The following is a 12,746-nucleotide window of genomic DNA, read 5'->3' as shown; positions in this document are numbered from 1 at the left end:
GTGTCTTCCTACACAAGCAGCACATAGGAACTTAGAGCCACAGTACCACATGCTGAGTGCTGAGCATTGGCAAGGATGGCCTTCCTGAGCTTGAGGCAGTTCAGGAGCTCCACAGCCAAACGCTTTACCTACAGTCTCATTCTACAAGTTTTGCATGAGGAGGCAATTATGGAGTCTCAGGTTCCAGTCCAGGTTTGGCTGTGAGAGAATGCTGTTGCTGTTGTTCTTGATGTGCTCTGTGATCCTAAAAGTCACATAGCTCTCCATGCCTCTGTTTCTTTGACTATAAAATCACAATTTTTCCTCACGAGCACGGCAAAGCTCAAATCCATCAATGTCAGAGAGTGCCTGGAGACCCCCATGCAGGATGCTATACAAATTAAAATAACAAGCTTATTTTAAAATGTTCTTGGTTTTAAGATTTATATGTGTACATTGATCTAAATGACAATCAGTAATGTGTGACAGCAGTTAAGGATTAAGAGATTGAAAAAGATAATGCACACATGAAATCAAACACAGGCACAGTCAGAGAAAACATTCAATTTGCATTCTAAAAGAAAAGATCTCTTAAAGGATCTTTGATCCAGTACATCCCTTGACTTACCTATTCTCTGAGTCAAAAGAAAGTTTACAGGCTTTGCTCTTTTTAAAGAACCAGAAACATGAAATGATATTTGAAATGCTCATTGTTATTCTTAATTCAATATTTTCAAATACATTGACTTCCACATTTTTAATTGTTTGGTAGATGTTGTCTGTTCCTTTAGAATTCAAGTAACACCCAAGGTCTTCCAAAATATTAGGAACCTGCAATGCAGGAGGACAGAATGTTAGGTATTTATTAGCAGTTAGCTTGATTTGCTCTTTTTTTATTTTTAATTCAGATATTTTTAAAGGATGCTCTTTTTTGATTTCTACAATCCAACCTATTAATAAATATGTTGAATTCTACTGCATGAGGAAACTCTATAGGGTTCCTGTTGAATTAGTAAATTCTGTTCTCTAGACAAACACCACAGAACAATCTTAGCCAGAGCCATGATAATTTCTGTTAATGATATGGGTTATTCCTTACACTTGACTTTGTTTCCTTTTATTTAGAACCATAGGGAGACACAGAACTATAATAAAACCTTTCTGTTTGCAACTTGGATGCAAAGGCAGGGTCAGAATGTTGGGTTTATTTTAGCATCTCACTGCTTGTCACTACATCATCAGGCTAGACTGCTCCTCAGCTCCTTGGGGGCTTTACTGGGTAAGGAACACTTGGGCTGGATGCTGTCATATTTTTCATTTCCTCACCCCTGTGTACAACTAAAGGAGAATTGCAAACAGAAATAGAATCTTCCACAGTCATTCTGAAAGCCACTAACGGATTAATGAGTTTCTAAGATTAGCTGCAGCAAAAGGTGGCAAGTAAGTAACTCCATCAGAAGAGGAGCCCTAAATATCTCCATTGCTTTGTTGGATGAATTTTACCCAGTGTAAGTTTATGAAAGGACAGTGTTCATTGCATCCCCATTTTGCTTGTTTGGTTGGTTCTTCTCATGACTCTCTCCTTTCTCCTTTCTCTTGACCTGAGAAGTACCCAGAAGTAACAGCCGTGTTCTGCCTTGTCAGATACCGGGACAGCACAGCTTTGGCTGCTATTCCTTCATTTATTATTTGAATTACTGATTCAGTTTTTCAGGAATGAAAAAGATTTCATAAGACTTCCTTGAAACAAGAATCCTCAGGAAATGTTTTAACTGCAGGTCTCGGAGGATTTATAATTCAGTTACACATCACCTCTACCTGGTTTTATACCATTTTGAGTCAGAAGAGAAAAAAATAAAATTGTATTTGATTCATTGTCCACCTTTGGTGTCGAAGTCAAAGTTTGGACCTGGCAGGGATTTATGGGCTTTGGTGGTGGGAATAGAGGGCGGTACAGCTTTCTGTCAGTCCCAGTAACTATGGCACACACGGACCACGGCCTTGGCAGTCTCCCCTTAAGGGCATATATTTTCATATACATTTTTACACTGATACGTTGCCAACAACATCCAGCAATATTCAGGCATGCTGATATAAGATAACATCAAGATGTTAATAAAAAAGCCCGTTTTAGAGAAAACTGGTACTTAACTATTCACAGTTTCAGAGTCTGAATATTCAGATATCTATCCCTCTAACCTTCTGGAGCCATATTTGGCATAACCCTAGCGATTTTGTCTGTGATGTCCTCACATTCTAAAGGTTTAGGGTGTTGTAAGTTCTTGGGAAGGTATTCCTGGAAGAGACAGGAACATTTTATAAGCAACTTGTTCTCTGTTATATCACCTTTGGAGCTACTGATGACTGTGGTGCTTCTGAACCTTCATCCTTCTGGCTGATAAACCCACACATTATTTCAGATGTATTTTGAGTCATTGTAGAAGTGAAAGCAACTGCTGTCATAACAAAAACTGCAAAACAGAAATAGAAAACACATGCAATAAAGTCTAGATCTCTGCTATGGGATAGTAATTTTAGTTAAAATACAACAAAACTGTAGCAAGATTACATTAAAAAAAAAAAGCCAAACTGAATATGCAGACATACTGTATGAATCTGCTAACTCTGCATTTGTGTATTGAAGCTGAGTGGAAGCTCTGTTTGGAGAACCTTTCAAAAGCACAGCCACGTCATGCTTTACAAGTATCTCCCATAATACTGCAGAGAAAGTCCAAAGACAAAAGACAATATGTGTTATAGAGGCTCCTTTAGAAACAGGATTACCAAACACAGATGCTCTCTTGCACGTCCCTTTTGCATCATTGTGCTGGAAAGCACCAAAACCTGCAGCACCAAACTCTGCAGCACAGGTCAGTGTTTGTCCACTGTGAGATGGAGGATGATCATGCACCTTCCTTCCCTGAGAAGGCAAAGGCAAGAACTGGGAAAATGAAGAATCACCTGCTGTAAGAGATCAGGTTTGAAAACATCTAAGGAACCTGAAGGTGAACAAATCCATGGGACCTGATGAGATGCATCTGAGTATCCTGAGGGAACTGACAGTGGAAGTGGGTAAGCTCCTATCCATCATATTTGAGAATCTGTGTCAGTCCTGTGAAATCCCCACTGATAGGAATAGGGAAAACATAAATCCCCTTTTCAAAGGAAAGAAAAAAAAGACCTGGGGAACTACAGGACAGGAAGTCTCAATGTCTGTTGAAATTATGGAGCAGATTCCCCTAGGAACTATAAGAAGGCACATGGAAAATAAGGAGGTGACTGGTGACAGCCAACATGACTTCACTAAGGGCAAATGGCACCTGGCAAATCTGATGGCCTTCTATGATGGGGTTATAGCTTTGGTGCGTGAGGGAAGAGCGACTGACATCATTTACCTGGACTTGTGCAAAGAATTGGCCACTGTTCTATGTGAAACTTTGTGTCTAAACTGGACAGACATGAATTTGACAGAGGGATCAATCAGTGGATAAGGAATTGGCTGGATCATCAATGGCTTGATATCCAAGCAGAGAGCAGTGACAAGTGGTATTCCTGAGGGGTCAGAACTGGGACCAATATGTTTTAACATCTTTATCAGTGAGATGGACAGTGGGATCAAGTGCATCCTCAGCAAGTTTGCTGATGACAACAAGCTGTGTGCTGCAGTCAACACACTGGATAGAAGGGATGCCATCCAGAGGGACCTGGGTTGGTTTGAGGGGTGAACCTGTGAGAACCTCATGATGTTCAATAAGGCCAAGTGGATGGTGCTGCGCCTGGGTCAGGGCAATCCCAAGCACAAACACAGGCTGAATGGAACAGTATTGAGAGCAGTCCTGGGCAGAAGGGCTCAGGAATGTTGGTGGATGAGAAGCTCAACATGAGCTGGCAGTGTACACTTGCAGCACAGAGAGCCATCTTAATCCTGGGGTGCGTCAAAAGCAGCATGGGCAGCAGGTCAAGGGAGGGGATTCTGCCCCTCTGCTTTGCTCTTGTGAGACCCACCTGCAGTGCTGTGTTCAGCTCTGGGGTACAGAAGGACATGGAGTCATTGGAACATGCCCAGAGGAGGGCCACAAAGATTATCAGAGGATTATCAAAGATTATCTCCTATGGAAACAGGTTGAGAGATTTGGGGCTGTTTAGCCTGAAGAAGAGAAGGCTGCCTTTCAGCACCTTGCAGACACCTGAAGGGGGCTAGAAGAGAGCTGGAGGGGGATGTTTTACGAGGGCAAAGGGGAATGTTTCAACTCAAAGAGGACAGGTTTAGATCAAATATTAGGAAGAAATTCCTCATTAGGAAGGTGTTGAGACACTGGATGAGGTTGCCCAGAGGAACTGTGGATGCCCCAAGTAGCAAAAGTCCTTTATATGTAAAGAGCAGTTTGGGAAAGCTTCTGATGCCTCAAAGGCATTGTCTCCCCAGAATGCTTCCTATAAGCCTTTCTGCGGGACCGCAGCTTGAAAGGTCACCTTTTAGCCTTAAAGGAGCTACAGTAACCACGTACCCACCAATACACCAAACAGAAGTAAGGCTGTACAACTGGCTGGCTGAAATGTGGCTGATTTCCATTAATTCCCTAAAGCCAGCATCAACAGTACAAATAAGCAGTGAATAATAAAATAACATCTTTTTTTCTGGCAACCTAAAATATTTCTGCCCTCAGGCCTTGGTGTTTTGCTTTGTTTTCTTTTTTTTTTCTTTTCCCTCAGTTCCTGAGATGATTGCACATAAAGCTTGGTGCAGAGTTGAAAGAAGGAAAGAAGGTAAGTATATCACAAAGTACTTGAAGGATTAATATAAGTCTCTTTCTACAGGCAATGAAGGACCAAAACTGGAAGTAGGAAGAAACGAGTAAGCGTTGTTGCCATCTCTTCCTTGCCATTTGTACCTTCTGAAACTGCCTGAGCTCCGAGCTGGCAACATTTTGACAACCTCTTCTCCTTGCCAAGGTGTATTAAGGCTGAGTCTTTCTCATTCAAGCACCCTATATACACTTCATTTTGGTTGCTACCTTTCCGCAGCATGCACAGGCAATGGTCTGCTTTCACAGATGTCTGAGTGAAACCCTGCATGTTACCCCTAAGAAAGATTAACGTGATTTCTTTGCGGAGACATGTATCTCCATCCATTGACTATAAAAATAATAATGGCACTTCTTGAGAAAGGGAGTGCCAGTGGGCAGCTGAAAGGCAGGTGTGCATTAGGTATCTACACCAAGCATGGTGAATTCCTTCCATCAGTGCATCAGGTTTCTAGCTCCCTCCCTAGCCTTTCACCAAGTCCTTCTCTGCTCAGCATTCTCCACTTCTATTGGTTTGTTGGCTGATTCTTTCACCCTTTTCAAAGCAGAGACCATTCGCCTGGCTCATGGCCAGGGATTTAGCTGATGGAAACCCACCTAAGTCCTCTGATTTCTAAAACACACCAGCAGAAACCATTTGAAAATATGACCTCAAAACTCATTTGGCTTGTTGAGCATTCCCTTGCTTTATGTTTCTGATTTGTGAATAATTTTAACTTCTGATTGTACAAACTAAGCCAGTGTATCCAAACATGGCATTACTCCACTTTGCTCATGCTGCCTTGTCAGAGGGAGTCCTAAGGCCACAGCAGAAAAGGGAAGGGTGTGTTTAAACACCAACAGGGAGCAGATTTGCAGCCAAAAGTTAGACAGCTGTAGCAAACAGACTGTGAGTGAGACATGCAAACAAAAGTGTCTGATGAGCTGGAACTGCATCTGTAAAGGACAGTATATGGGACTATGCTGGAAGCAGTGAGCACCCCGATACCCGCATGTGTAAGTAAAAATGGGACCCCTTTTCATGTAAACTGCAACAGCTTGCCATTGCTGTGGTGTACCTTTATTCCTGTGAAGGTTTTTAGGGTAAGGAAGGATACTTTGAACCTGACATGATTCCAGATGCTTTACAGTGAGAAACAAATGAGTAATAAGATAGTAAGAAGTATTTACATGATATTGAATGGCTTAAATTTGTGTAGGTCTTGAAGACTTGTGTAGGACAAAATAGAAAATCAGAGCATGAATAAGCCTTTCAGAAAAAGTAAAATCAAGAAAAGAAACATTGGGGAAATGGTAATGTTCTGATTTGCCATCTTGATCTTTCAGCTTCTACGTGGCCTGTTCAAGGACTGCTGTTATGGTCGGCACATCAGTCATCCTCCTGAAAACACAAATTAAGAACTGCAGAGACTGAAAGTACTGGGTAAAGAATATCAAATATGTAGCAAGCATAATCATATTGTTTATTGCTGAACTAGAGTGAAGCTGAAATGAAAATAAATTGCTGCCTCTGAACAATGTTTGTTTATGCCTGCTTTCCATCTTCATTATCTTTTCATAGGTTATACAAAAATAGAGGCAGTAGGAGAAATCTTGTTCTCACTGCAGTCAGACAAACATCTAGCTGCTATAGACAGAGCCAAGACTTCAATCAAGATGTGTTGGCACATACTTGGGGAAATGCCTGTAAAAGGCAGAAAGGGAGCTTACAATAAAGGTCTGAATCTACTGGAGAGATACCAAACCAAGAAGCTCTGTTTAAGCTACTTCAGCTATCAGATGAATGCAACCACTTCCAAAATTTTATTTTCAAATGGGGGGGTGACAAAAGTAGCCTTTGAAAGACTGGGAAAACCACTCCAAAGCATGCTGAAAGTCTGAGTTAACTAGAAAGACAGTAGCTTGGGAACTGGAGAATTGTGGAAGATGAAAACCTTTCTCTTCATACCAAGGGATGCATCTTGTATTTGTGTTCATCAGGGTGCTTAATATTTTACATAGCAGTCAGGACTTTCTTACACATAGAACAATCTTCTACTCTGCTTTACAGCTCAGAAGATTTACATAAAGCAAACTATGATTTGGGTCTTATTTGGTTTCTGACTATGTCCTCTGGGTGTGAGTCTCTGGATTAACTTTCCAAAATTTTCTTTGTGATCATGGGAGGTAGATGGACCATTTCTTCCATGAAAACTGTTGTTATGTCTGTCATGACTTGCCAGGAAAAAAAAATCTTCAAAGTAGTGGCATGGATGAGCTTAATATTAATTAATTTACTCTTTAAAACTCCCACTTTTGCATGTGGTAGCTTTTTTCTCAAATCACCCCCAGAGTGGTGGATCCTGAAGTGAGAATTGTACTCAAAATAAATAAGCTAAAAATCAGAGGGAGGCGGGACGGGTAAAAAGGACTGATCTTAAACTAGTTCCTACCTTTAAATAATATCTCATTTCTTTCCCATCAAACTTAACTTTTGTCCCTCCTCATCTTTTTGCACAGCTTCCTTCCTCAGCATCTTCACCCTCTCAGCTTAAATAACTTCCAGTTCAGAAAAATAAGCACTTTGTGAGTTCATTCCCATGGGATGATAGGGCCAGAGGTGGTGCTCTATGTTTTGGAATAACAATGATGTTAGAACAGGGTTTAATTAGCAAGGTGGGTGACAGGATGCCTCTGCTGCAGCTCAGGCTAATTGTGACCAGCTGTTGTAACACTGCCTGGGGTATGTCTGGGTCAGGGGCAGACATTTATCTGGTCTTACCAGTTAGTTACAATAAATGTCACGTGAATTGATTTAATTATTCACAGTCGTGTTCAAGCATGATTGAGATTTGAGGTGGAAAGAAGCCTATAGAGTGTGATGGCTCTGTGCGGAGGGTTTAGAGAGAGAGGGGACACGAATCTTAGATTTCAATCACTGAGCAAGACAGCAGAGACAAAAATGGAGAAGGGGAGGTCATGTGGTTTCCAAAAATGCTCAATTTGGGTCTGTGTACGGAGTCAAAAACTAATAGTGGGGTCCAACACTGACACTATACAACTGCCTGGAATGTTACCGTCACCTACCAGTCTTGTTTGCCATGGCCTGCAGCCCTTCGCGCGGATTATTTTCCCACCTGCATCTGCCACCGCCACCACCTCCCCCTCGCCCCGAACTCCTCTCCGACTCCTGCCACCCGCGCAGGCGCTGGCACCCCGCGCTGTTTGTCCCGGGACAGCGCCCGTGCGGGGACCGCGGCCGCGGCAGCGGCGGGGCGTGCGGGCGGCAGGGGGCGCTGCGGCCCCGCGCGGCCCCGCGCATCCCGGCGCTCCTGCGGGACTGCCGCCGGGACACAGGCGCGGCGCCCACCCCTAACTCGCCCAGTTCTGGCTCCTGCGTGCGTGCAGAGGACATACCCTGCTTCTTTATATTCTTAGGGAAGGAAACGTGACACAGAAGTTCCTTGTAAATTCTTTCGCGCATTAGTTTAATCGCTGAGGACTGGTTTTATTATTTTTTTCCCATGGAAGCTCCAGCAAACATTTTCTCTTTTTTTTTTTTATTGAAAGACAGAAAGCTTAAAAATACTTCAATAAGTTAGGGAAGAGTCTGGAACACAGGTCTGATGAGCAGCGGCTGAGGGAGTTTAGCTTGGAGGAAAAAAGAAGGCTAATGGGGGACCTTATTGCTCGCTACAACTACCTCAAAGAAGGTGTGGTGAGCTAAGGATCAGCCTCTTTTCCCAAGTAAAAATTCAGAGGATGAAAGGAAACGGACTCAAATTACATCAAGGGAAGTTATATTGGATATCAGGAACAATTTCTTCGGGAAAAGTTGGTCATGCATTGGAACAGGCTGCCCAGGGAAGTGGTTGAGTCACTGTCCTTGGAGGTATTTAAAAGATGTGCAGATGTAGCACTTCGGGACATGATTTAGTAGTGGACTTGGCAGTGCTGGGTTAATGATTGGACTTGATGATCTTAGAGGGCTTTCCCAACTTGGACTTGATGATCTTAGAGGGCTTTCCCAACCTAAGTGATTCAATGATTCTCTGATTTTGAAAAAAAAAAAAAAAAAAAAGTAGAAAAAATTTTGGGTTTTCTTTGCATAAGAACTACTCATACATTAAAATCTTGATCAGAAGAACACCTTCATGTAGGTTGTGCCCCTTTTTATTAAAGTGGTCTCATAATTGTTTCTTCAGAAGAGATGTTAAACTAGAACTTGTTGTCACAGTGAGTAAACCATTTCTATGCATTCAGTGCAAGTCTCAGCAAAGGGTTCTGCTGGTTGATAACATCCATTTTATGTCAGTTTCTGTAGTGAAACCACACTGCCTCTCCTAAGAAGTTTGCTTCCCTAATTCTCCCAAATTTAATCTATGCCTTAATCAAAAAGATCTTCTTCAACATAAAAGAAATGGAGAAGTTTCCTCAGTCTGCCTCAGAAAATTACTGCCAAGACCCACCTACTCTAACAGAGCCTGACACAAGCAACAGGGAAAACTCTGTCCACAAATTCATTTTCTGTATTTCAGATTTTCATCATCTTTTCATCAACCCTCCATTTTAAGGTCACAGATGAAAACAGCTGCAAGAAATTTGCTCTTTCGTGTTTTTTTTTTTAATAAATACCTAATAACTTGGTCACCATTTTCTATTTTTCCTCTGCCTTGTTATGTCCTAAGAAATTTTGGTACAGATTTCAGCAAGCTTCATCTTTTGGATAAAATTATGCTTTTCAGTGCTAATACCTGTCTTAGAGGAGGACAGTCAGCAGCCCAGCCTATGGCTCATTGCAGACAACTTGTAAATTACATAGAGATTTTATCAAAGAATAATTGAGATGGCTGAAGTTTTCAAATAAGGTATCACACAGGGCATATATTTTACACTCCTCTGTCGGAAAACCAGACAAAAACTTACCCCAAAGAACAGGTAGCTGTGAGTTAGCAAATACTCCTGTTTTTACTGGTTACTTACAGGTATGTCAAATTCAGTGCCTTATGTAGCAAAAATAAGCCAACAATGAGAGGAAGTGCAGGAGTATTTTTCTCATTATACTATTACATATCCAGTGTTATTGATTAATTTTGCCATTGACTTTATTGCAGACTGATATCCAAACCATGCCTTGTGATAAAAATTGTGATTTCATCATTCATTAGGTCAGGAACAATAACAACCTAGTTTGACTGCTCAGGCTGGTGCTCACAGGGAGCTCACTGAAATCCCTGCTGCTTTAGCCACATTTTGGGCAATTCCAGCCACTTGTGATCCAGTTTGCAAAGAACAGCTGGGACTGCTGAGGACACCCTTTTTTAGGAAGTGGCTGAAAAGTGGCTGAAAATATAGTGAACCTCAGCTACCATGGCAACCTCTCTGAGGAAGAGCCTATGCTGCGGCTGGTTCTTCTTCTGCTTCTCGTCCACATCTTCTGTCCTCTCAAAGGAGCTTCTTCTTGGCTCTCACATTACCTTTCCACTCCCCTAAGTGTGGTGGACAATGAGCCACATTAGGAGGTGCTCTGCCAGCAGATAGAGGTCCTTTGCCTCTACCCAGCACTGTCAAGAACACACCTGGAGTTCTGGGCCAAGCTGTGGGATCCTCAGTGTAAGAGAGACATGGGCATACTGGAGAAAGTGCAGTGGAGTGCCACAAAGATGATTATGGGACAGGAACATCTTTCCTGTGAGGAAAGGCTGAGAGAACTGGGACTGTTCAGCACAGGGAAGAGAAGACTCAGATGTACAAACCCCTGAAGGGACTGTGCAAAGAAGATGGAGCCAGGTTCTTCTTGGTTGTGTCCAGTGACACAGAGGCAAAGAGCACAGACTTTTCCACCATATGGGTGACCAAACATGGACACACATTGCCCAGAGAGGTGGTGGTCTCTACCCTCAGAGGTACTGAAATGCTACCTGGACAGGATCTTAAGCAGCTGGCTCTAGATGGCTCTGCTTGAGCAGTCGGGTTGGACCAAATGACCTCCAGAGGTCCCTTCCTCAACCCTGCTGTGATTGTGTGAACAACTGCACAATTTTGTGGGCAAAGAAGCACTGGCGTGATGTCACCACAGAGGCCTCCCACAAATCAGAAAGTGGCATTGGGCTGTCCTTATCCTTGTCTCTAGAGGATGTTTGCTCATGGGAATGGTGTTTGTGCTATTAAGAAGCTGGATAGACAACCCTGAAGTAAGGTAAACAGATCCATCCCACCTAATGGCATTAGTAAGTTTGCTTTAACTATTTTCTTTTTTTTTTTTTTTTAACTGCTCTGTGTTTAAGTACTCCAGTCTCATTACCCAACACGCTGTAGCATTTCTACTGACAGTAGTGGAATTATTAACTTCTTGCAAGCAAAGGCTACTTTAACTTAAGTATCTAAGGGTAAAGATATGAGTCCTCACACATATTCAAGGAGAAAAAGTTCTGCCTGAAACAGAAATGAAAACGGAAGATGGCAGATAAAGAACTGATACTCCTTGTCATCCTAGATTGGTAAAACTTTCCTTTTAAATGAAAACAGGCTTCTATAACTGACTAGATGATATTGTCCTTACTTTCCTGCAAGAGGGAATGAGGAGGGAACACAGAGGGCCTGAGATGTATATGGAGGAAGAATGGACAGAAAGAGGGAGAGTGGGAGAGAACAATTTAGCTGCAAAATAAGAAAAGACAAAAATAAATCTAAGATATTTGAAAAAAAAAATCACTGTTGCCATTTGGAACTAAATATGGTAAAAATTAACAAAATAAATACTAGTTGTTCTTATTTGTCTCATTAGGAGGTTAGGGTTAAAAATAATTTCAACTCCAAAGCAGTTGTACAAATGTAAAATCCAACATATTCCTTATAGAGCATGTTGTAACAATAAATCACTTTTCAAACTAGCCCTTGTATCGCACACATTAGAAATCTTATCTACCACCAAAGGAACAGGGCTTACAGCAGCAACAGAGCTAAATATCCAGGCAATAAGCTAACTTTTCTGTCTGTCTGCCCTGCTCATTTTTTCAGCAGTTTTAAAGGAAGATTTTCAGAAAACTGAAATCAACCCAGTGATCTAAAGAGGCTTCTCAGCTGAAATGGGAGTTTCACGAAGTTTCAGGTATTTTGAGAGATACATTTTCAGAAGCCTGTGAACAAGAGGTGCTCCGTGCTATATGATTTTGGGGGTCATTATAGGAGGGGCTCCTGCAGCAGGACAGGATGCCCACAGCTCTGCTCTGCTGACAAACCTGCCTCTGCTGAGCAGCCACAGCAGCAGCATCCACCCAACACTGGGCAGGGATGTGGGGGCAGCCCTGGAAGTTGGGCTGCACTCTGGGCATCTTCCTGCTTCTCAGTACCTTGAAATATGGGTAACTGTGGGAATCCAGATCCCGACAGGTACCTAGTGGAATTTTCTCAAGAAAGGAAAGGGAAAAGCAAATGGCTCCAAACCTCTAAAAACACAAAACAGACATAGTTTTAAGTTGCATTTACTTCCATTGGAAAGCAACTACTTTCCTGCACAGTCCTTTCACCTTCAGGAATCTTCAGAAGTGATACATTATCTTCTGATACATTAGATATATGGTGATGGATGACCATGAATATGTGGTCTGCTGGGCACAACAGTTTCCCTGAGTGAGCAGACCATGTACTGGCCTTATCCAACATTCACAAACAGCTTGCACCCAAGTTTTTGCATGTTTTGGGAAAGAGACAAGATCAAACTTGATTCCCCCTGGGGTGCTCATTGATTTCACCTTCCTGCCAGTGGCAGGGCTCAGTGCCTGAACTTGCTCTGGAATGTTTGTCAGCTGTTTTGTTGGAGAGAAATCCAATTTGCCGTGAGTTGAACAGATCATGCAGGTGACTGGGTCCCACACATTTCTGGGTTCTCCTCCAAAAGAAACATGCTGGCCCATCTCATATTTTCCAGGATCTCTGTCATAGGAATTTAATGGATATTTATATGTTCTGTGAGGGAATTTT

At 42.2% G+C, this 12,746-nt stretch overlaps 1 protein-coding gene across 3 annotated transcripts in view; it reads right to left on the bottom strand.

The window, feature by feature from the left end:
* Nucleotides 1-12,746, bottom strand: part of FLT3 (fms related receptor tyrosine kinase 3) — a 42,265-nt gene that overhangs the window by 26,363 nt on the left and 3,156 nt on the right. For 2 of the 3 annotated variants that reach the window (XM_068181207.1, XM_068181209.1), the window contains exons 2-3: nt 2,326-2,450; nt 608-810 (exon numbers count right to left, since the gene is read on the bottom strand). In XM_068181207.1, coding sequence (XP_068037308.1) covers nt 608-810; nt 2,326-2,450 — 328 coding nt within the window. Of the gene's footprint in view, nt 1-607; nt 811-2,325; nt 2,451-7,216; nt 7,353-12,746 lie in introns of those variants that run through there. The other variant, XM_068181208.1, reaches the window with a different exon arrangement.

The sequence above is a fragment of the Anomalospiza imberbis genome, chromosome 2 (genome assembly GCF_031753505.1).
Source record: "Anomalospiza imberbis isolate Cuckoo-Finch-1a 21T00152 chromosome 2, ASM3175350v1, whole genome shotgun sequence".
Classification (NCBI taxonomy): Eukaryota; Metazoa; Chordata; class Aves; order Passeriformes; family Viduidae; genus Anomalospiza; species Anomalospiza imberbis.
Note: the sequence above shows the minus strand (reverse complement) of the source record. Positions and strands in the feature narration are given on the sequence as shown.